General features: G+C 35.9%; 1 protein-coding gene across 2 annotated transcripts in view; it reads left to right on the forward strand.

The window, feature by feature from the left end:
- Nucleotides 1-21,548, forward strand: part of SPPL2A (signal peptide peptidase like 2A) — a 55,887-nt gene that overhangs the window by 21,928 nt on the left and 12,411 nt on the right. Inside the window, exons 5-13 of one of the 2 annotated variants that reach the window (XM_044665168.1) lie at nt 1,839-1,972; nt 8,226-8,374; nt 10,658-10,754; nt 11,014-11,115; nt 13,480-13,561; nt 14,111-14,185; nt 19,997-20,053; nt 20,273-20,326; nt 20,739-20,841. In XM_044665168.1, coding sequence (XP_044521103.1) covers nt 1,839-1,972; nt 8,226-8,374; nt 10,658-10,754; nt 11,014-11,115; nt 13,480-13,561; nt 14,111-14,185; nt 19,997-20,053; nt 20,273-20,326; nt 20,739-20,841 — 853 coding nt within the window. The remainder of the gene's footprint in view (nt 1-1,838; nt 1,973-8,225; nt 8,375-10,657; nt 10,755-11,013; nt 11,116-13,479; nt 13,562-14,110; nt 14,186-19,996; nt 20,054-20,272; nt 20,327-20,738; nt 20,842-21,548) is intronic. The other variant, XM_044665169.1, reaches the window with a different exon arrangement.

The following is a 21,548-nucleotide window of genomic DNA, read 5'->3' on the forward strand; positions in this document are numbered from 1 at the left end:
AACCTTAACTGCTGTGAAGGGAACTTGCTAACTTTTGGGAACTCGCCTTAAATTCCTTAATGTTGATGCCTTTCCTCTGAGACTCCCTCCAAGTTATCCTCTATAATATCCTGCATCCTCTAAACTAATATCCTTGTTGAAAAAGTAATCCCTTCTAAGACCTATTCCTCCCAGTTGAAATATAGGATCATTTAAAAAAATGTAAGCACCCAGACCTAGACCTGGATAGTGTCTGATATTGGGGCTGGAAGAAGATTGACCTGGAGAGAGAAATTTTAACAACCATTTTTAATACATCACACAAATATAATTATGTCCCAAAGAAGTGGCAGTTATCTACAACAGTTTTAATTCATAAGAAAAGTCATTGGAATCGGTCTTCCAACTGGACACCCATATTCCTAGGGTAACACTTTGGGTAAGATCTGTTATTAAAGACAATGATTAGAGTTTGAAGACTGGATGTATTAGCAGGAATCAAAAGGATTTCCTGCCTGTCGATGACTGCAAAGAATATAATTTCCAATTGCAGTCCAACTAGGATAAAGCCAAACAAAAAGAAAATGTGTGAGGTGTTCTGAATCAATGCGACTGATACTTATAGTTAATAAATAGATTAACAAGGCTCAGTAATATAATAAAGTACATTTCATGTATTGTCTAACTCCAGTTATATGCTCTACTTTTATATTTTATATAATCCTATTTCACATAGACTGGTTAAAGTTATCAGAGTCTCAAAAATAACTGAGGTTCAGGTAATTTTGACTGACAGTTCCAAGACCTGGAGAGGCCATTAGACCAGTTCTAGTTATTTTGAATAATAAGACCTATGCCAAACCCTTAAATAAATAGAGCTGGCAAAATCAAGACATATCACATAATTTGTCAGCATCTGATTCAAGAAGGCCAAAGGGTCTACTCTCTCACATTGACAGTTGGACCTTGGGGAAGATGGGGCACATCTAAATTAAAGGTCAGCTCTAGCTACAGGTACTTAATGAAGAAACTGATGGTGAAGAGACTACATTAGATAGAGTAGGGATATAAAAGTAGAGCATATAATTGGAGTCACACAGTACATGAAAGGTACTTTATTATAAATACATTACTGAACTTGTTGATCTACTTATTGACATTAAATAAGGGCAGGAAACCGTAACTATTTTGAAGGGAACTGCATGAACTTTTAGAACTCTTTCCTTAATGTTTGTGCCTTCCTCCTTTTTTGTGTAAATTATTCTTACTTTAAGAAATTGAATATGTGATGCTATAAATTGTAAGCTTTTAAAAATATTTTGATACCCTTTTTTAACCTCACTATTTTCCAATAATATACACACAGTCTCATATCCCTATTGTAACAAATTAGAACATTAATCAAGCAAAATAGCAAATTTGCTATCTCTGAAAGAGATTCCTTATTCCTTATCCATAGTACTATCTCTACCTAAAAAAAGATATATGTTTTTTTGTTGCTTTTTTTCTTTTGACAAGAGGTATACTTTACAAAAGTCGGGTCTCTGAAGTCTCATTTGTTCACTGTATTTATCCGTAACCTCCAGTCTTTAAGTACTTTTAATCATATTATTGTGGTTATCAAAATCTACACTCCCAAGTTTGTGTCAAGCAATATATTTTGTACACAGCCAAAGAAAACATACATGGCTTCCCTCCTTAGAGAATTTATCATGCCTACCAATAGCTTAGATTTGATATTCCAATTGCTTAAGTCTAGTATCAGTCAGAGTCCATTCTAGATTGAAGCATAAAGTGTTGTTTCCATACTTGTGTAATAGAAGGTGTTTATTATCATTTTTTAAATGGATTTTTTTCAGACTCTTGGAAATAATATTACTGTGAACCTGTATTCTCCACCATGGCCTAATTTTGACTATACTATGGTGGTCATCTTTATAATTGCTGTATCAACTGTGGCCTTAGGAGGTTACTGGAGTGGCATCAGCGAATTGTAAGTCACATTCAACTTTTGTATAGTTTAACTAAGGGGCTGAAAAGAAATGCTTTTTTTTTTTTTTTTTTTTGACAAAATAATTTTTTTTAAACTTGCTTAGAATTGATACTAAGCAAGCAGAACAGTAAGGGCTATGCAATTGGGATTAAGTGACTTGCCCAGGATCACACAGCTAGAAAGTGTCTGAGGCCAGATTTGAAATCAAGTCTTTCCAGCTCCAGGCTGGTGCTCTTAGATTGGGCTGCCTGGTGCCCTGAAAAACTAATTTTTAAAGATCAACTGAGCAAATTAAAGCATGATATGGTTTAGAGTCCAAAGTTTTAAATTAAACCAACAAGCATTTACTAAGCTCTTACTATATGCCAAGCACTGTGGTAAGCCCTGAGAATAAATAAAGCAAAAGATACAGTTCTTCCTATTAAAGAACTTACATTCTAAGAGGAGAAGACAACACATAAAAGGAAGCTAAAAAAAAGGAGGAATGAAAGAGGCAGTATTGTAGGAGCATCATAGAGAAAGAAATCTGAAGAGGAATAAACATGGTTGCCCTGGATACTTCTTTAAAATGAAGGTTCTGGGAGAAACTTAGAAGTGGCCACAGGGACAGAGAGGTCTTCCAATATTTGAGAAAGTTACTGGGGAATAGCAGAGAAAGAAGTACTAAGAATCTGGAGAGGAGTCCAGAGAGAATGAATAATACCAGGATACTGATTTCTACCCAGTCCTTTTCTGATTTCTTTCAAAAAAGAAAAGAAGCATGAGATAGTCCCCTTTAAGATTTATAAAGAATTTTATATACATTGACTTATTTGTACTTCATAATAACCCTGTGAGGTGTTCATACTATAGCTGTTATCCCCATTTATGAATTACAAAATTTAGGCTGATGTGCCCATGGTCACACAATTATTAAGTGTCTACAGCTAGATTATGTTCTGTCATATGTTTTTAAATATAGCTGCATTTAACTAGGTAAACATATGGAGTCTATATCATTATTTAAGATGTCCTTTTTGTACTTGTTCAAGTATTTGTGAATACTAAAATTTGCATTAAATTAACAGAAAAATCTTAATGGAAAAATGAATTTAAAACAAATATTGTTTTGGAAAGAGTGATAAAATGATAAAATTTGGAAAAAGTGATAAAAATGTTTTTAGTTTAGTGATGGGGAGGCAGAGTACCACATCATACCTCCCTATCTCATCCCCTCAGCCCCCACCCTAACCCTAGACTGGGGAGAGAGAAAGAGCTCCCATTGAGTGGCTTGGAGGGGTAGGCTGGTGATGAGAGTCATGGATGGAGGAGGAGAGGAGAGTGGCCCCAACACTCAGCTCCCCTCCAGTTTTGTACTACTCTGTGAGCTATGCTCCTCTCCAACCCCACCACAGGAATCACCTTCTCCACAGACTCAACTGGCTGCTATCAGCAACACACCCTCACGTGGCATGTTAACCACCCCCACCCCTCTCCTTACCCCAGATTGGGGGTGGGGGGTGGGGGAGCATGGGGAAGCTCTAGTTGGGCTGCTAGGGGGAGGGGAGAGGGAAGTTAGGAATGTCCTCAGGCACCTGGAGAGGGGGAGGGGCACAGCTCTGTCTGGAGTCCCTCTGGCTTTCTAGTAATGAACTCTGGTGGACAACTGCAGGCATGCCCACAGAGAGGGCTCTGTGTGCCATCGGTTTGCCATCACAGGTCTAGAGGAAGAAAAGGAAGACCTGTGCAAAGATATGGGCTTACCAGAAACAGGGAGAGGTAGAAAGTGATATTCTTAAAGCACAGGTCTGACTGTATCATGTCCCTACTCCAGTAATGGCAAACCTTTTAGAGATGGAGTTCTAATCCCTGCAGACACCCCAGACAATGGGAATGCCAGCCCCTCACAAGACCTTGTGCCATGCCCCTCCCTCCCACTGAATGCCAGGTGCACCCTGCCCCACCCCCTTACCCCACACAGGAGAGGGAGGAAGTGCTCCCATTGGGCTGCTGGATGGAGGTGGGAAATGAACAATGGCCTCAGCGAGTGTAAAGAGGGGGAGAGGAGTGGTCCAAGCTCCCTGCTCCACTCCAGCTCTGCTGTGCCCACCTGCGAGCTGCCCACATTACCCCCTGTGCGTTCCCATTGGCTGCTGGGCAGAGGGGCGGGGATGTGAAAAAATGTCATCAGGCACAGTGGAGAGGGGGAGGGGAGCAGCTCTGCCAGAGTCCCCCTGCCTTTCTAGTTACAAACTCTGGGGGGCAGGGGGCACATGCCCACAGAGAGCACTCTGCGTGCCATCTTTGGCACCTGTGCCATAGGTTCGCCATCACTTGCCCTACTCAGTAGTCTAGTGCTGTATCTGGCTAATCCTTCACGTTCCATAACCTGTCATTCCAACCTGTATACATATTGCTCTCTTTCACATACTCTGTCATCCAGCCAGCTGGCTTTGCTCTTCCTCACACACTACCCTCCATTTTCTCTCTGTGTGCCTTTACATAGGCTGTCTCCCATTTCTGGAATATAATCAAACTTTTGCAAGCTCTTTGAATACTGAATTTCCTTTGAATTTCAAATGCCATCTTCTACATGAGTACATTTCTAATGCCTCTCATCTAAGTATTATTACCTCCATGCCAAAATTACCTTTTTTTTAAATGCTGCATATACATAGAATATAAACTCCTTATGGAAAGAAACTGTTTCATTTTGTTTTTTTTATACCCAGTGCCTGGCACATAGTAGATGCTTAATAAATGCTTATTGATTTGTTGGTTGACCAGGTATAAGATTTTCCTAGAAAACAGAAATATAAACCATATAAGGATCATTATTTAGCAAGTAAATGGAGAGGCGAATAAAAGGATTGGGGTCTATTGAGTTGCAAAAAATGTGTTGAGCACCAGATCACAATCAAAGATTGTTCTTTCAAGTGGAAGATATTTAGTTATTTTAGGAACTGACCTAGGTTCCACTTGGAGACTTCTTTAGCATGGATTGTTGAAATACCACTGTAAACAAATCCCTAGCCTTCAAGCATAATCCTTTCAAAGCTAAGTTGTGTGAAAGAAACTATCTTGCTTCTCTCTGTGCAGATGACTATCTTAAAAGCTAATTTAAGCCTGGTTCTCTTATATGTTAGTTTTAATTTAAAGATAAATTACAATTTTAAGTGTAACTTTAAGGTAAATATTGTAAAATATAAATATATTATTGCCCTCCATAAGATTGCCCTGTTCTCTAGTTTACTGAAAATAAATACATAAAATCTTATCAAAGGCATTTGTATCTGGACAGTATTGTAAATGTAATTTTTTGTAAGTGTTCATTGTTTTAAAAATGACTTTTAAAATGTTTATGTCTGCAATGAAAGTTGCCAGGAGTAAGCAGTCTTTTTCTATTCAGCTAATACTTAACCATTTTCAAATCTCTTAAAACTCTTTATTTTCTGCCATTCAGTACAGCTCCATAATTGAGACAGCAAGAGTATCTATTGAGACTTCTAAGAGCCTCCCTAGTTATACTAGGAGCAGAAATTATAAAAATGATGACTAGCCAACTCAGCCCCCGTGGTTTTTAAATGGCAAAATTGCTTGTTAGTAAAGTACCAGACACATTTGTAATTAAATAAGAATTGGACAGTTTAATTGAGAGCAATTTAACTATAAAATTTTTTCCTTATGAGATCTGGGCAATAGTGTCAGAATATGTAATTAATAAATGGAAATTTAATTTAATTTTTTTATATTGCAATGTGAAAGTGCAATTGTTTAAGAATCACCATTTGGTTAGTTCATATATAGAAAAGTTAGAGGGAACACCAGTTCATAATATGGTTAGGGTCAGATTTAGAATCTATAAAAGGCTGAACTGAATGCATACTGATTCTAAGACATCCAACTAAAAGTAGATTTAGGTGAAGATTGTTGTTGTTTTAAATTATTCATATGAATGTATTTTACTGCGTTTCATCTATTTTGCTATGAAATCTAATTTCTTTTCTCCATTCCTCAAAATACACATAAACCTTAATTGAAGATTCTGACTGGTAATAATCCAGTTGATCAAAGTTTTTTTAGCATAATCTGTTTTGATGTGCTTTTTAAAAATTCTCTTTCTTGATATGGTTAGTGACAGAAGTTTAGACTTTAAAATATCTGCCTATATGAGATATTTTTATGAAAAAAGATTTGATTGTACACTAATTTCCATCAATATATTAATTTTTTTTTCTTTATGGGAATATCTTAATAGACACAGATTGTCATCTATTTCCAGTTTATATTCTTAAAGAGTTGCTATAGGCTCAAAGATGTTTGCCTATGGTTAGAGGCTAGTAAAAATTAGAGATGGGATAGTCTTTCTGACTCCCAAGTTCAGAAAATATCCATTGTCACATGACAGCTCTAGTTCATTTACAGAGCTTCAAAATAGGTTTTTTTTTTTTTATTCAGAAAGTAGGAAAATGACATATATTGCTTTCAGAATGGTCTTTTGAGGTCCAAACCTTTTTCAATTAGATCCAATTCTTATTCCTGCAATTCTGGGTTACTGTATTATTAAGTAAAAGTGATGGAGTTCTCGTATCAGAAATCACCACAAATCCTTCAAGTATTTGTGTGAATTCTTGGCCAACAAAAACAATTTGAGGTTCTTTTCTACAGGCATACCTGAGAAATAGTTTGGGTTTGACTCCAGACCACAACAATAAAGTGAATATCACAATAATGCAAGTCACAGAATTTTTGTGGTTTTCTAGTGCATATAAAAGTTATGTTTATACTATACTGTAGTCTATTAAGAGTACAATAGCATTATGACTTTAAAAAAACAATATAGGGGGCAGTTGGGTAGCTCAGTGGATTGAGAGCCAGGCCTAGAGACGGGAGGTCCTAGGTTCAAATCTGACCTCAGACACTTCCCAGCTGTGTGACCCTGGGCAAGTCATTTGACCCCCATTGCCTACCCTTACCACTCTTCTGCCTTGGAGCCAATACACAGTATTAACTTCAAGACAGAAGGTAACGGTTTAAAAAAAATTTTAAAAACCAATATGCATGCCTTAATTTTAAAATACTTTATTACTAAAAACATTAGTCATCATTTGAGCCTTTAGCGAGTCATAATCATTTTACTAATGGAGGGTCTTGCCTTGATGCTGATGATTGCTGACTGATCAAAGTGATGATTACTAAATGCTGGAGTTGCTGTGGCAATTTCTTAAAATAAGAAAGCAATGAAGTTTACCTTATCTATTGACTTTTCCTTTCATGCAAAATTTCTAGTAGCATGTGATGCTATTTGATAGCATTTTACTCACAATAGAACTTCTTTCAAAATCAGCGTCAATCCTCTCAAACCCTGCAAGTGATTTACAATTAAGTTTATATAATATTCTTCAGTATTGTTGTATCATAGGGAATAGGAAGGCTCAAAGAGAGCGAGAGAGACAAAACAGTCATCGCACATAATATTTATCTATTAAGTTTGCTGTCTTATATTGTTGAAGTTCATAGTGCCCCCAAACAATTACAATAGTAACATCAAAGGTCACTGATCATAGATTACCATAACAGATTTAATAATAATGAAAAACTTGGAAATGCTAGGAGAATCACCGACATGTGACACAGAGATCTGATATAAACTTGGGCTGTTAGGGAAATGGGTGTCAATATACTTGTTAGAGGCAGGGTTGCCACAAATCTTCAGCTCATAAAAAACAACACTACAATATCTATGAAGCACAATAAAATGAAGTATGTCTATGTTGATGTGCAGGAAGGACATGAAAGTAGTAAAGAAAGAGAAATAGGAAGACTATTTAACTTTGACTTTAAATATGAAGTTAACTGGCTAATTAGCTGAGTTGTACTCACAATTAAGTCAGAGGTTTAGCAGAGCTCCAGGGTCACACAACTAGGCAATGTCTGAGGCCAGATTTGAACCTAGGACCTCCCTTCTCTAGGCCTGACTCTCATTCCAATGAGCCACCTAGCTGCCCTAAATGTCTTTTTCCATTAAATTTGTCACTGTAGCTTTCTATAGTCCTATTCCTCCTCTGTTATTTATCCTTTCATGCCCCACTCCACCCCAAATGGTATCTCCAAGGATCATTCCAGGCAAAATTATATAGGAGATGATATTAATGTTCAGTCTGTCAGTCTGCTCAACCATATATGAGCTCTGAGATGTCTTAGATTCTGCAAGTATTGGTGTAAATGTCGGACAGAAAGAGTTTGACTGAGGCTCTTATGTGTGTTTTTACAGAGAAGATATGAAGGCAGTAACAAACACTGAAGAAAGAGAAACAAAAAAGAAGGAAGACTCTGTAACTTTTACTCCACTTACAGTTATAATCTTTGTGGTTGGCTGTTGTGTTATAATTATTTTACTTTATTTCTTCTACAAATGGTTAGGTAAGAAATTAGCTTTATTATATTTTTTACTCTGGGTATATATTATCTTAACACTTCTGTGCACTTCCTCTTTTCTTAAAATTAAGATATTTTTATTATGAAAACTTGGTTAATTTATTTAGCTAAGTTTACCTTTTTATGCTCAACCAAATTTTTAGATTCTTCCACTCTTGTTAATTAATTAATTAATTTGTTTGTTTGTTTTTGAAGCCCTGACCTTCTGTCTTGGAGCCAGTGGCTCCAAGGCAGAAGAGTGGTAAGGGTAGGCAATGGGGGTCAATTGACTTGCCCAGGGTCACACAGCTGGGAAGTGTCTGAGGCCAGATTTGAACCTAGGACCTCCCATCTCTAGGCTTGGCTCTCAATCCACTGAGCTACCCAGCTGCCCCCCAACTCTTGTTAATTTAGATGATGATGCAGACCCCATTCTTGGCAGGGCAGAAGTACTTGCTATGCAGATAGAGCATAGTTGTTCAATATCTAAAACAGTGGTCTGAAATAGAAGGATCACAAATATTATGTCTACCACAAGAGTGCAATCCATCTACTTTTTCAAATGGTAATATTAGTGTTACTTAAAATTTATTTTTAAATAATTTTCCCTATTTGTTAACTTTCTATCATTAATTATACTCTTGATAGCTGAAGTGAAAGCTAGAATGATCCTCTTCATGGAATAGCCTTTTGGAAATTTGCCAGTCTTGCTGTTGTAGTAGTTTAACAATGGCCAAAATGTACAACAGCAAGAAGAGGGAAATAAGGGAAAAGGAACATTCATGAAGACCATCCAAAAATCTATACCAAGCCACTGTTTGAAAAGTATTGGCCCTAAAACTGGGGTCAAGAACCTGATGCCTCACATTTTGATTCAGTTGCTTAATTTCATCTGTTCTGTGGCATATATTTCTAAAAATCTCATAAACTTTGATAATAGCTACTTTAGCTTTTTTTAAAATAGCATTTTATTTAAATTTACTACCTTGATTCATCCCTTTTTCCCCTGGCCCACTGATACACTTCTAGCCTTCTTCTCTCATAATTTGTCATACCTGTCCCCCTATCTCCTTTTTTTCTTCTAATCCATCCTTTACATAGCTACCAAAGTAATACTAGTAGATCTGATCATCTTATTTTCCAGTGGTTCACCATTTCCTATTGAGATAAAATACAAATTCCTTAGCCTGACATTCATAGTCCTTTATAATATAATTTCAATCTACTTTTCTTCTTATTTAACATTACTTTTATTCAGATATTCTGTATCCCAGGCAAACTAGACTATTGGCTATTTCTTAATTTCATCCTTCCCATCTGTGTTCATTTGCACACACCATCCTTCCTCCATCTCCCCTTTCCCACTGTACCTTTCTGCTTCAGACATGCACACACAACCTAGAAAAGATTTTTTCCACATCTCCACCTATTTAAACTCTTCCCTTTACAATCTCAGGCCAGTTGCCACTTCTTCATCCAAGCCTTTGGTCCCTCAACCTACCTTGAGCTAATAGTGATTCCTTCCTCTAATTTTTCATAAATCTAACTTCCCAGGTTCCTTTATTAGTTAACTTATACACATCTCATCCACATCTTAGATTTATTTCCAGTACTTGGCATAATATACTGCACATAGTAGGCCTTTAGTATTTGTTGTCGAATCACCTTATGGGGTAGCCACTACTCTTTCTATATTTCACTGGCTCTAGCCCCTTTTTCCTTGTCCTCATCTCTTGAACAACAAAATGGTCTCACTATTTTACCAAAACTTCAAAACGCCTGTACAATAAATTATTTGTCATTTTGAATTATTGAGAGGTGGGGGGAAAAAAGAAAACAGTCTTTTAAGCTTAGTCATTTTTAATAGAATAGATCAAGTTATATCTTATAAACTTTAAAACTACCTACAGAAATTACTGATATGCTATTATTAGATTATTAGATATTTATATTTATCTCAAACAAGCAGGATAAAGGAAATCATTCTTCTTCCCATTCTTGGACTTGCTTTATAATTGTGTTAGCTTACGTTTTAAGAGAAGAGATTGTTTTCAAACAACTATTGGCATTCAGGTAACTCTTCATTCCTAGTATAAACCCCAAATAAGCATAACAGTGAAAGATACCATTATGTTGCAGTCTAGTCAGTATAATTTAATGTTCTTTGAATATCTATTTAAGATAGGTTTAAAAAAACAAATTAACTGAAATATGGTATTTGCAGATAAATTATATGTTATACAATAGCATTTTCCTGTTTTCACTAAATATTTCTCTCTTTTTTTCTAGTCTATGTTATGATCTCAATTTTCTGCTTGGCATCTTCAATGAGTTTATACAACTGCCTTGTACCACTGATTAGGAAAATACCATGTGGACACTGCAGGTATGAATTTCTTCTGGGCATTTAGCTATTTAAGCTATATACAGAAAAAGTAGAAATGTCAAAATTGTCATAAATTCAAACATTTAATTACCAGTTGCTTTATTGAAAAGAAACTAGTGGATATTGTAACAACTTTAGTCTTGAACTACTATTATTGTATTTATTTTGACTATGTTTTCATTGAGACCCTACCTTACCACTACCACTCCAAATTACCTTGCAAGCTAAATTCTCTCCATTCGTTTTTGTTTTCTTTTAGGATTACATGTGGCAGCAAAAGCCTTGAAGTAAGACTTCTCTTTCTTTCGGCATTTTGCATATCCGTGGCTGTTGTTTGGGCTGTTTTTCGAAATGATGACAGGTAGGGAATCAATTTTTACTACTTTAGATTAGAATCAGACTGTCACACATTTCACTCAGTTGCTGAGGAATTTGTGGCTTTTGTCCTAGAATATCATGGTCTTTCAAGAACCAGTTTTCTGGAAAAACCAAGTCAAACAGTTTTCAGGTTGATTGATTTGGACTCAAATGTACAAAGACATTTGAAACTGATTTCATGTTTAAATGTAGGCTTAAGAGCAAAAAGGATAAAGATTATTTAATGAATTATTAACATTGTTAAAGATAGGAATTGATGGATCTAAAATTTTTTAGACAATTTTAAAATAAAATGCTCTTGTTGGCTTATAATTTAGGAAAATTATTTTGCAAGTTTGCAGTAGAAAAATTATTTTAAAATTTGCAACATTTAAAAAAGAAATTATAGGGGGCAGCTGGGTAGCTCAGTGGATTGAGAGCTAAGCCTAGAGACAGGAGGTCCTAGGTTCAAATCCGGCCTCAGACACTTCCCAGCTGTGTGACCTTGGGCAAGTCACTTGACCCCCATTGCCCACCCTTACCATTCTTCCACCAAGGAACCAATACACAGAAGTTAAGGGTTAAAAAAAAAAAGAAATTATACATTATTGCATCTTTTTCTCATCATAACAACCAATATTCTAGTATGTCATTGTGTTAGTAAATATAGAAAATATTGTTTCCTTATTTTTTAACAAAGATAATGGTAAACAATCATATGATCATAAATTTGCAGCTAGAAGGGATCCTAAGATCCATCAGATAAATGAACTGTCCAGGATCATACAGCTAATGTCTAAACCAAGATTTGAATCCATGTCTTCAAAATGCCAATTCCAACACTCTACTATACCATGCTACCTCATTTGTCACACCACAGGGATTTAAGCCCTGGGCCCTCTTCTTTTTTTTTCTTTTTTTTTTTTTCTTATAGTGTCATATATTCCCAAGGCTTCTTAACAGCTCCATGACAATAACTTTCCAATACTCTAATTCTTCTGAGTTCATTTCCAGTTGCCTTCTAGATATCTTATCTCTGATCTTGCTGGTATTTCAAGTTTAACATAATCAAAGTGAATTTATCTCTACCCAAAAACCTACTCATTTCTTTAAATTCTCCATTTATATTTTTGGTACCAGTAATCCCTCCAGTCACCTTTGAAATCTTTGAAACATCCTTGACTTGTTCTAGTCCTTTATTACCTACATAAAATCATTGGTAAAGTCCTTTTGATTTAACTTCTACAATCTCATACTTATTCCTTGCTTTCGAATCTAACTTCACCCACTCTGGTTCAGGAGTTCACTACTATCTTTGCTTGGCATAATTGTAATGCCTTTTTGAATAGATTTCCTGCCACTAGTCTCTCTTGCTTCCAATATAGTCTTCATGTGGCTGCAAAGATAATTTTCAAATCATGTTACTTCTCAACCCCAAACCCTTCATTAACTTACCATTAAAGTCCCTTATAGTAGCATACAACTCTTTCTACAGTTTGGCTCCAATCTACTATTCCAGACTTATCTCACATTACTTCTCTTCATAGTCTCTAGTCAAATCTGAACACTTACCATTATCATCTTCTCTCATCTCTGTGACTATTCACATGCCTGGAATGGACTTCCCTCACCCATCTCCTCACTACTGAGATCCTTCATTCTCTCAAGAGTAACTCAAGTATGCTCTTCTTCATGAAACTTTTCCTACTTTTGCACCCCCTTCTCTTTGAAAGAGAGCCTTCTCCACTGATTTCTCATGTCACCTCTCGCTTTTCCTTTGGTGCATTCTGCCTTGGATTATTGTGATTTGTGTTTATGCTTTATTCCTCCTCTTAGATTATAAACTTCCTGAGAATTTAGTCTTGTTTTTAGTCTATCTTTTTATCCCAACTCTTAACCTTAGTATTAGGTGCTTAATATTTTTTGGATTGTATTTGCTAAGCATAGTATTCAGTGTGAGCCCTTTATTTTGTGAAGATTCATTTTTATTTTATTTTTTTATATTTTTATTTTTTAGAAAAATTTGCCATGGTTACATGATTCATGTTCTTACTTTCCCCTTCACTCCCCCCAAGCCCCTCCCCGCCATAGCCAACACGCATTTCCACTGGTTTTAACAAGTGTCATCTATCAAGACCTATTTCCATATTACTGATAGTTGCATTGGTGTGGTCATTTTGGGTCTAACATCCCCAATTATGTCCACATCAACCCATGTGTTCAAGCAGTTGTTTTTCTTATATGTTTTCTATCCTGCAGTTCTTCCTTTGAATGTGGGTAGCGTTCTTTTCCATAAGTCCCTCAGAATTGTCTGAGGATTCATTTTTAAATGACTGTGATTTAAAAAAAATTTAATGTCTGATTGCAGGTGGGCTTGGATTTTACAAGATATCTTGGGAATGGCTTTCTGTCTGAATCTAATTAAGACATTGAAATTACCCAACTTCAAGGTAAAGTATAATGTTACCCTGTTCAAACAAAATACACTAGTTATGTGAATGAATAATAAGAATGAATCATACTTGCAAAGTGTGTATGTTTACAAAATAGTTTCTATGTATTATCTTACTTGATTCTTAAAAGAATCCTGTGAAATAGGTTATATAAAGTATTTACATCTCCCCCCTTTATGTTTGTGAACACATTATGCAGTTTAGTAAGTTGAGGGATCTGAGCCTTGAACCTAAGTCTTCTAACTCTCAGGCTAGTACTCTTTCTACCACACAATACTGCCTGTTTGAACAATAACATACTTATTAGCCTTGTAAAGAAGTGGTTAATTTGACAAAGGACTTTTCTTTGACTCAGTGATATTCAAAGAAATGAAAGCGGTAGAAAGGAAAACAGAATTTTTTGCCTTATAAGACAAAATCAGAAATAGTATTGTAGGAATTATTTTTTCATAGATCTACACATATGTGATTTTCTCAGAATACTATCAATTCTTTCTTTGGATGTGGGAGACTTATCCTCTAATTTTTTTTTTCTTTCTCTGATAGGCATGTGTAATTCTTCTAGTTCTTCTTCTCATCTATGATGTTTTCTTTGTTTTCATAACACCATTTATCACAAAGGTATGTTAATATTTCTGAAATTTGTGCTTAACATTATGAGAAATGTGACATTCATTCTGTCCATTAGATTGCTCATGCTTGGGAATTTTGCCATGTAATTGAGATCTTATGAATCCCCTCCCTTATTTTGAAATATTTTAAGAATTCTTACTTTTGAAGTTAAAGCCAGTTAGAAGAAGGTATAAGTGTACTTTTTGTGCGTTCTTAACTAAAAAAATCATCTCTAGTTTGAGATACTCAGAGGCCTGGTACTTGCTTTTTTTACCCCTTCATCCCTCATTCCGCAACTTAAGAGAAGCTGTTATCATTACTTGAGCACTCCTTTCCTCTCTGTTCTCTCTATTCTCACTCACCTTCTTGCTCTGTGTTTCTTTCTCTTGCGTTCCTGAGAGTCATATGTTTTTCCTTTTCTAACTCACTATTCTTGCCTATCCACATGTGATTCTCTAAGTGCACCTCAGCCTACTAGTTAGGCTTCCTTCATCATTTCCCAGGGATCTCTTAATTTATGATGAAAGCCTTCATTAACATTTAATATGTATTGTATCCCTAATGGTGATGATTTGTAGAGAAAATTCTTCCAAGTAATTTTGAATTTTAAAATTATATTTTAAATTTATCATCAGCCTGCAATATTTTACTAGCATCTTCACTTTTATGCCACAGTGATGAGGCTATGAATGTGAATGGTGGGGGTTGGGGGGCAGGAGAAATATACTTATATAGCAGTATAGTTCATGAAATACATTGTCTCATTTCATCCTTAAACTGCCCTATGAAATAGTAAGTGCAAATATTATTAAAAGTAAGTAACTTCCCTACCATCTCAATAGCTGATCTACATAAACAAAAAATTAGTTCTATGACTTTTAATTCCTGCCTTCTAGAACATACTATAAGCCCCACTAAATCCTTTCCATCTACTGGTTTACTTCACTTTGCATGCATTTATAAGAAGCAAAAAATACCTTTGTTGTGTCAGATTCCAAATAGCAAAGCTATTTCAATATCTGGCCAATAGTGGCCTATAGTAATAGTGCCCTATTGAATCTTCATAATACAATATAGTAAATAAATACTCTAATATGATATTTACTTTATAAGGGAATATCTCATGTTTTGTTATGTTAATTCAGTGTTCAAGATAACCTCTGTTTTTTTCTGTGTATATTTAGACATATGTATATGTGTGTATATATATGTATATATATACAGAGAGAGAGAACAAAGTATGCATGAGAAAGCTGAGCTCTTTATAGTTATTGTGTTCTGTCTTATACCAGTAAGCAGTTATCCTTCAAGTACCATCGCTTCTCTTTACCTCGGCTATATCACTCATTTCTGTAAGAAACACCCACCTAACACATACCAAAATTAAAAACAGAAGCATACAGAAAAATATTAAAGATATGTAACCTCTAAGGTTCTTTCTTTAGAAACTTTTAGGTTTAGAAACCTATTTGTAAGACCTTGTTTAACCTGAACTCATCACATATAAATTCTGACATGTATGGTTGGCAGTCAAAAAAATTAAGGTAGAAAAATGAATCAGATAACTATTTTTAATTATATACTAAATCCATGCCATTTTCCCAAGTGGCATAAAATCTCACAGCAGTTTTCCTAGTCACTCTCATTCTCATTCTGAGAAGCATTAGTGTGAGTAATCACATTGTTTTGTACCCAAAATTAGCTCCTGCATCAGTCTTTGTCCTGAGTGCTTACATATATCAAGTCATGTACACGTCAGACTAGTGCTTCTCTTTGTTTTATTAACACTGTTTAGTTATTAATAATAGCAAATGATAGCAAAGCACAAGAGCAGTAATGCTGGTAGCTATGATAAGCCTAAGAAAAGTTATAAAGTGCCCAGGTATGTTCATATAAGAAATAATTATAAAAAATGGATTTCACTATTATATGTGATTTTTAGCTTATGCAAAGGGTCTTACAACATATTGGTCACATAAAATGAGGTTCTGCTGTAATCATATGCCCTGAGAAGGAAAGACATCTGTGACTATTGCTGCTTCTTTCAACTCTGTAAAAATAATTTTTTACTTTTTTGTTTCATTCTTAGTCTCAAGAGACTAGATATGTTGACTAGCTATTAATATTCATTACAACAAAATTGCAAAACAACAACCACCACAAAAAAGAATGGTATTAAAGTATGCTTTAGTAGGATTAAATTTACACATTTAGGCTATTGAAGTCACCTCATTGCATAGCCATTCATTTCATTTCAGACAAGTTCATTCCTAACTTTTCCATTTTTGCTATTATACTTAGAAGGTTTAACCATGGAAGTGCTACATCATGTCCATGAGCCTAATAGGTTAATAGCAGGTAGGCAAGTAGGTATAGAAGTAGGAATATAAGATTGCATGTTATTTAGAGCATGTGGAAGTGTTAATATACTTAACTTTGGGGTGTCAACAATTCTTTAGCAAATGAATCACAGTCAGCTCTCCATTAAATGGAAATTTGATCATGATATAGAAATATTATTTAAGAAATTGCCTTAGCATCCTTTTATTTTGTCACTATCTCCTTTAATGACCTAGTAGTTCATTAATAAGCTTTTATTAGATACTTCCAATCTGCCAGGCACTGTGCTAACTCACAGGGATATATAGAAAAACAAAAATGGTTTTTGCCCTTAAGGAACTCATCTTATAATGAATGAGGAAACTCTGGGGCCATACAAGATACAGAAGGAGTTATGTGGAAGGTAGCCTCAAAAGGGAAAGTACCTAGCAAGACTAGGAAAGGTTTCCTGCAGATCAGATTTAAACTGGGGCTTGAGAGACGCCAGGGAAACTAAAACATGAAGATGTGAAGTGCATTCTAGGAATAGGGGAGAGCCCATTGCAGAGGCAGGTAGTTGGGAGATGAACTATCATGTACATGTACAAATGGGCTACTGTAGCTAAATCAAGGAATGAAATATAAGACTGGAAGATTAGGAAGAAAGCAAATTCTAAATTCTAAACTTTAAATTCCATATAGAGGACTTTGCATTTGATCCTGCAGTTAATAGAAAAACCACTAGAGTTTTTTTGAGAAAGAAGAGTGAGTAACATGGTCAAACCTATGCTTTAAAAAAATCACTTTCTTGGGGCAGCTTGGGTGGCTCAGCGGATTGAGAGCTAGGCCCAGAGGCAGGAAATCCTGGGTTCAATTCTGACCTCAAATACTTCTAGCTGTGTGACCCTGGGCAAGTCATTTAGTCCCCATTGTCTAGACCAGGGGTCCACAACAGCTCTCGAGCCATATTTGGCTCCACCTCCGACTGGCCAGTCAGGGCAGAGCCCCAGGATGTGCCCCAGGGGGCCCTTCAGCTCCCCCCGCCCCATATTCCAGCGCCTTCCACCTCCATCCTCCTCCTTCCACAGGCATTTTATGGCTCTCACAGCCAAAAAAGTTGCCGACCATTGGTCTAGACTCTAGCCCTTACATCTTTTCTGCCTTGGAACAAATATTTAGTATTGATTCTAAGACAAAAGTTAAGGATTTGGGGGGTGGGGGAATCACTTTGGCTGCTGAATGAAGATGAATTAGAATGGGGAGAGTACTGAGATAGGGAGAACAAAAAAGTCTATTGCTATCATATGGCCGAGATATAATGCAGAAACCAAAGTGGTGGGACCTACATAAAACTTTTTTATTTATTTTATTGGGACTATGCATATAGAGACTTAGTCTTGTAGCTATTATAATTAGATGGATTGAAGTAAGGCAAGAATGAAGAAAGAAGACCTTTTAAGGGGGTAGCCAGATCAGATGGTCCAGTGGATGGAGAGCCAGGCCTGGAGATGGGAGGTTCTGGGTTCAAATGTGGCCTCAGACATTTCTTAGCTGTGTGACCCTGGGCAAGTCACTTAATTCCAATTGCCTAGCCTTTACCACTATGCCTTGGAACCAATACCTAGTATCTATTCTAAGACAGAAAGTAAAAGTTTTTTAAAACGAACACCTGTTAAGAGACCTGGACCTCTAGTCCAGGCCTTTAGTAAATGAGGGCTTTTACTAGAGTGGTAGCAATCAGAATAGAGGAGATAGATTCCAGTGGTGATCTAGAAGTAGTATGAACAGGAAGCGCAAATTGGTTAGATATAAGGGATAAAGGAGATAGAAAGTCAAAAATAATAAGTTTTAGATGAAGGAGATTCAGAACATCATGGTTCCCCTGACAAATAGTGAATGAAGTAATAAATAGGAGCAGGTTTCAAAAGGAAAATAAATTCATTTTTAACAGGCTGATTTTGAGATACTAGTGAATCCAGATTGAGGAAGCCTATGGAAGTTGGAAATCATTGTGTTTTAAAACTGGTCTTAGAAATAATTTAGTCTATATCCTTCATTTTTACATATAAGGAAATAGACCCAGAAATGTGAATTGATTTACCAAATAACTTGAGTAAGTCGTCGTATAAGTAATAACTAGCAGAGCTAGGATTCAAAATGAAGGAAAGAGAAGAGAATGGATGACAGTGCAAAGGGTTTTTGTTGGATAGAGGAGAAATGTTTGATGAATGAAGCTTTGGATGCCCTTAGTTTTCTTTTTTTTAATATATTTTTATTGATATTTCCTGTTTTATGTCACCATAGTATCCTATGTATTCCTTTCCCTTCTCCTAGAGAGCTATTGCATTTGACAAATGAGATTTTTTTGAAAGAGAGAGAGAGAAAGTCCCTAGCTTCCTAGAGAAGTAAGGTAAGCTGTGCTCTGATTGTGGAAAAATCATGGCCATGATCACTACAGCTGACAATTTCATTGCTCTTGCCACCCTACTCAGGCATAAAAAAGAGCCTTAAGGAAAAAAAAAGTTCATTTCCTCTTCCACCCAAGAAGCAAAGTTAAGGGGGGAGGGATCTTTTATCATCATTTTTGTTTTTTAATAACTATTTACCTTCATAACCTATTTTGCTTTGAGATAAAAGAGCTTAGATATTTACATTCCATAGCACTCTCCAGTGATTGAGTATTTACCATTTCCATGCTAAGCTCTACCTCCAGGAAATGTTTTCATAAAAGTTTATTTTGCTTCTTTCCCCCTTGTGTGCCCCATTTCATAGAAAACTAAGTAAAATAGGAAGGAAAGAATACTAATTCTCAGCTTGGAGGGTGAAAACAGACAGAGTTGAAGATGAGCAGCTTTCAAGATCAGGATACTTAAAGAGCTTTCCAGTTCTTCTTGGACTGCTTCTTTGTTCAACAAATATTAGTCTCTCTGTTAACATGTAATAGCCAATATTCAGTGTTTAGAGTGTCATTTAATTGTTATGCAATGTAGTTTCATTAATTTATAATGAGTATTGTGACTTTCCAGAAAACCATATCCACACATATTCAAATAAAAGTACAAATATGAAGTCCTTTAGCCAAATATGAAAGATTTTGTAATTGTCGTTCACTATTCGTGAAGATAATGAAGAGTTGACTGTGACTATTAGAATTACATGTTAGTACAGAACAAACAGTTCTTTGGTTTACTTTGTTAAAATGCATGAATTTTATTATCTGTCAGTTACCAGTGTTTTATCAACACCCTTTTAAGGTAGAGGAAGTGTGCTAGGCATTTTTTGTATGTTACATGACTACATTCTATTTGGTTCTCCATGAATATTGAATTGGGAAAAGGCATTTTGCAGCTTATTTTGAAACATCTTATGCTAATTATTCATTCAACAAATATTAACTAGTGCTTTGTGCTGAGCACTGTGCTAGGTACTCAGAAAGTTCTTGTACAGTGGTAAATTGTTAAATCATTTAGAGAATTCAACTTTGTTCTTTTTACTAAATAGAATGGTGAAAGTATCATGATTGAAGTTGCAGCTGGACCTTTTGGAAGCAATGAAAAGGTAGGATATGCTACACAGAAATGCATATTCATATTGAGTGAGTGTGCACAAATCAATTTTGCTACATATCCATAGTGTCTGCAATTAATAATTTTGTCTTCTCATTTAATTCAATGAGCATGTAGTGCATATTAAGGTATAATTTTTTTCTTACAAAATATAGCCACTTTTTAGTCATTTAAAATCATTAAATACCTATTGACTTGGGTTTCATCCTAGAATGGTGGAAACTTGGTGGAAGCCACTGCTCAGCCCTCAGCTCCCCATGAGAAAGTAAGGATTGTATTTCAGATATGTTCACTGGACTCTAAATCACATCCTCTGAGACAAGATTCTTCTTTGGGGGAAAAACTGATGGCCAAAATAAAGTCTGTTGTTTCAAGACCTGAGTCATATTGTTGGTCATTGAAGCTAGACAGTGGGACTATTGGATTAATAGGAGTAATCAATCCTATGTGTGTGTTGGGTTTCATTTTTCTAAAGCTACATAATCTGCTTCTTTCAAGCTTTATAAATCATGTGTGAGTGTGTATGTGTGTGTGTGTTCAATGTGTGTCCTCTGATTTCAAATTCTTTTAAAATATCATTTAAAATGGGCATAATAGTTCTAATGTCAATACATTGCTTATTAAATAATATAATTAAAGATTCAGGTGAAGCTTATTGTCAGCATTTCCTCCTGCAGTTGCCAGTGGTTATCAAGGTACCAAGGCTTATATATTTCTCAGCAATGAGTGTATGTCTAGCACCTGTTTCAATACTGGGTTTCGGAGACATCATTGTTCCAGGTGAGCAGTTGTCTATAATAACTTTTTAATTTGCTTTTAATATGTGGGTGTTAAACTCATTTTTCCATATTTTCCTTGAATTTTAGTGTTACCTTGTTACTCTAGGTTTTATAAAGAAGATATTATTCCCAAAGTTGCCTGTAAAACAAATTATATTTTTTTAATTTCCATTTTAAAATGTAAGATGACTTAGAAGAGGCAGAGTTGGAAGAACCAGGGCAGGATAATAAGAGGTATGTTTGAAGAGTAGTTGCGTGATTAGACCATTGAAATAGTCTCCACTTAAGATATTAGATAGGATATTTCTCTTTCCAACTGCTCGTATAACTCTTCCTGACTCGTAAAGGACAGTGCTCCCAGCCACATAGGGGATACATAGTTTTAGGGCAACAGATCACATCTCTTGAGAGCAGTCTCCCATGTTTGGTCATGGACAGTCTATGCAGCAGATGCCTATGAGGGAAGCTAGGCCAATAGAAGGTACTAGCTTAAAAGGAGGAGTCCTAGTTAACATCTCTCAGGGGGGCAGCTGGGTAGCTCAGTGGATTGAGAGCCAGGCCTAGAGACGGGAAGTCCTAAGTTCAAATCTGGCCTCAGCCACTTCCCAGCTGTGTGACCCTGGGCAAGTCACTTGACCCCCATTGCCCACCCTTACCACTCTTCCACCTGGGAGCCAATACACAGAAGTTAAGGGTTTAAAAAAAAAA

The sequence above is a fragment of the Gracilinanus agilis genome, chromosome 2 (genome assembly GCF_016433145.1).
Source record: "Gracilinanus agilis isolate LMUSP501 chromosome 2, AgileGrace, whole genome shotgun sequence".
In the NCBI taxonomy this organism is placed as follows: Eukaryota; Metazoa; Chordata; class Mammalia; order Didelphimorphia; family Didelphidae; genus Gracilinanus; species Gracilinanus agilis.